This window comes from Schistocerca piceifrons, chromosome 2 (genome assembly GCF_021461385.2).
Source record: "Schistocerca piceifrons isolate TAMUIC-IGC-003096 chromosome 2, iqSchPice1.1, whole genome shotgun sequence".
Classification (NCBI taxonomy): domain Eukaryota; kingdom Metazoa; phylum Arthropoda; class Insecta; order Orthoptera; family Acrididae; genus Schistocerca; species Schistocerca piceifrons.
In genome coordinates, this window is record NC_060139.1 from 495358967 (window position 1) to 495360351 (window position 1385).

General features: G+C 46.4%; 1 protein-coding gene across 1 annotated transcript; it reads right to left on the reverse strand.

Moving 5' to 3' along the window:
• Window positions 1-473: 473 nt before the first annotated feature.
• Window positions 474-965, reverse strand: LOC124775511 (alpha-crystallin A chain-like). The gene has a single exon (XM_047250343.1). The coding sequence runs from the start codon at window positions 963-965 to the stop codon at window positions 474-476; it is 492 nt and encodes a 163-aa protein (XP_047106299.1).
• Window positions 966-1385: the final 420 nt, after the last annotated feature.

A 1385-nucleotide genomic window follows, 5' to 3' on the forward strand; every position in this document is an offset into this window, starting at 1 on the left:
AACCTTTACTGGAAATTTTAGGCATAGATTATAGCCTCAAAAAAAAAATAGTTTGTTAAGTGAGAGGGGTGGTGTATCTAAGGAACTTGTAGGATTTGGATAACGAGCACGATGTTCATGTGTAATGTGTAATGGCATGTGTAATGACTGTCGACGTTACCGATTTACATAAACAATATTTATTTATACACATTATACGGACAGATACAACTTAAACCCTTGGTGTCCCAGAACACACTGCCCATGGTCCAGAGATACTTTTTTTTTTTTTTTTTTTTTTTTTTGCAGCGATATTCAAGGCACGGAGTGCTGAAGTTGTGTTGCAGTGTGGTGCTGGTCGTCTCTGGAGTTGTTGTCTAGTTCGAACTCAAATAGATGTCTTGGTCGGTGCAGCGATCTGCCTGTTCTTACCGTCAGTACTGGCTAAGTAGGTGGTACTGGAGGTGCTATCGTTAGGTCACCTGCCGGTGGTTCTATGTGATCCTGTGGTGTGGCTGTAGGCTGATTCTGGTCCGGTTTTCCATGTTGTAGTCTGGGGCTGGCACATGTAGGATGCCATCCCTGGATAGCGTAGGTAACAGTTCAACTGTGTCGACTGACTGTGGTATCAGTGTTGAATGGTACAAAGATCGCAACATCGTTCTCTTGTCGACCTGTCGATTTTCGTACGTGGCAGATACCATGATTATCGTGTCATGTAGAGACACTGTGACATCTTCTGGAAGGAAGTGCTTGACATCGACTGTGGCGGAAAATGGGATTGTGTCGTGGCGTGAGGTCAAAATGTCGGTATTGTTCTGAGGTATCTCCACTGAAGTCCATGCTGGCTTCAGTCTATTGACGAACACAGCAGTGGGTTTGCTGGCTAGCATGATTTCGAATGTATTGAGTCCCCATCTTAGTACTTTATATGGTACACTGTACGCTGGGTGCAGCACTGGCTTGGCAGCATCTGTGCATAGCATCATATGAATGCAAATCTGTAGATTTTTGTGCACAACTACACTCAGTGTTGTGTGGTGCGATGGCGGTGGGACTCTGATGCTGCGTATCCGTTCTCTGACCTGTCGTATGAGGTCTGGGAGTCCTCATTGAATTCGTACGTTGTCTGTGTGACAAATTCTGCCAGGAGGCTAATCGCTTTGCCATAGGGGATCTCTGCTAGCGAGGTGTCGAGGTCCTCTTTGTGGGTCGTTCTGATACCAAGCAGCACCCAGAGTAGGGCCTCTAACCATTCTTGGCATATCAAAGATGCTTTCAGTGTATGGTGCCAATGTCCCACTAGGCCATTTCACTGTAGATGGCAGGCTGTGGTATGGAATCAGTGGCAGTCGCAGAGGCGGCACAGTTCCGTAAACAGGGTCGATTCGAATTGTCTGCCCTGA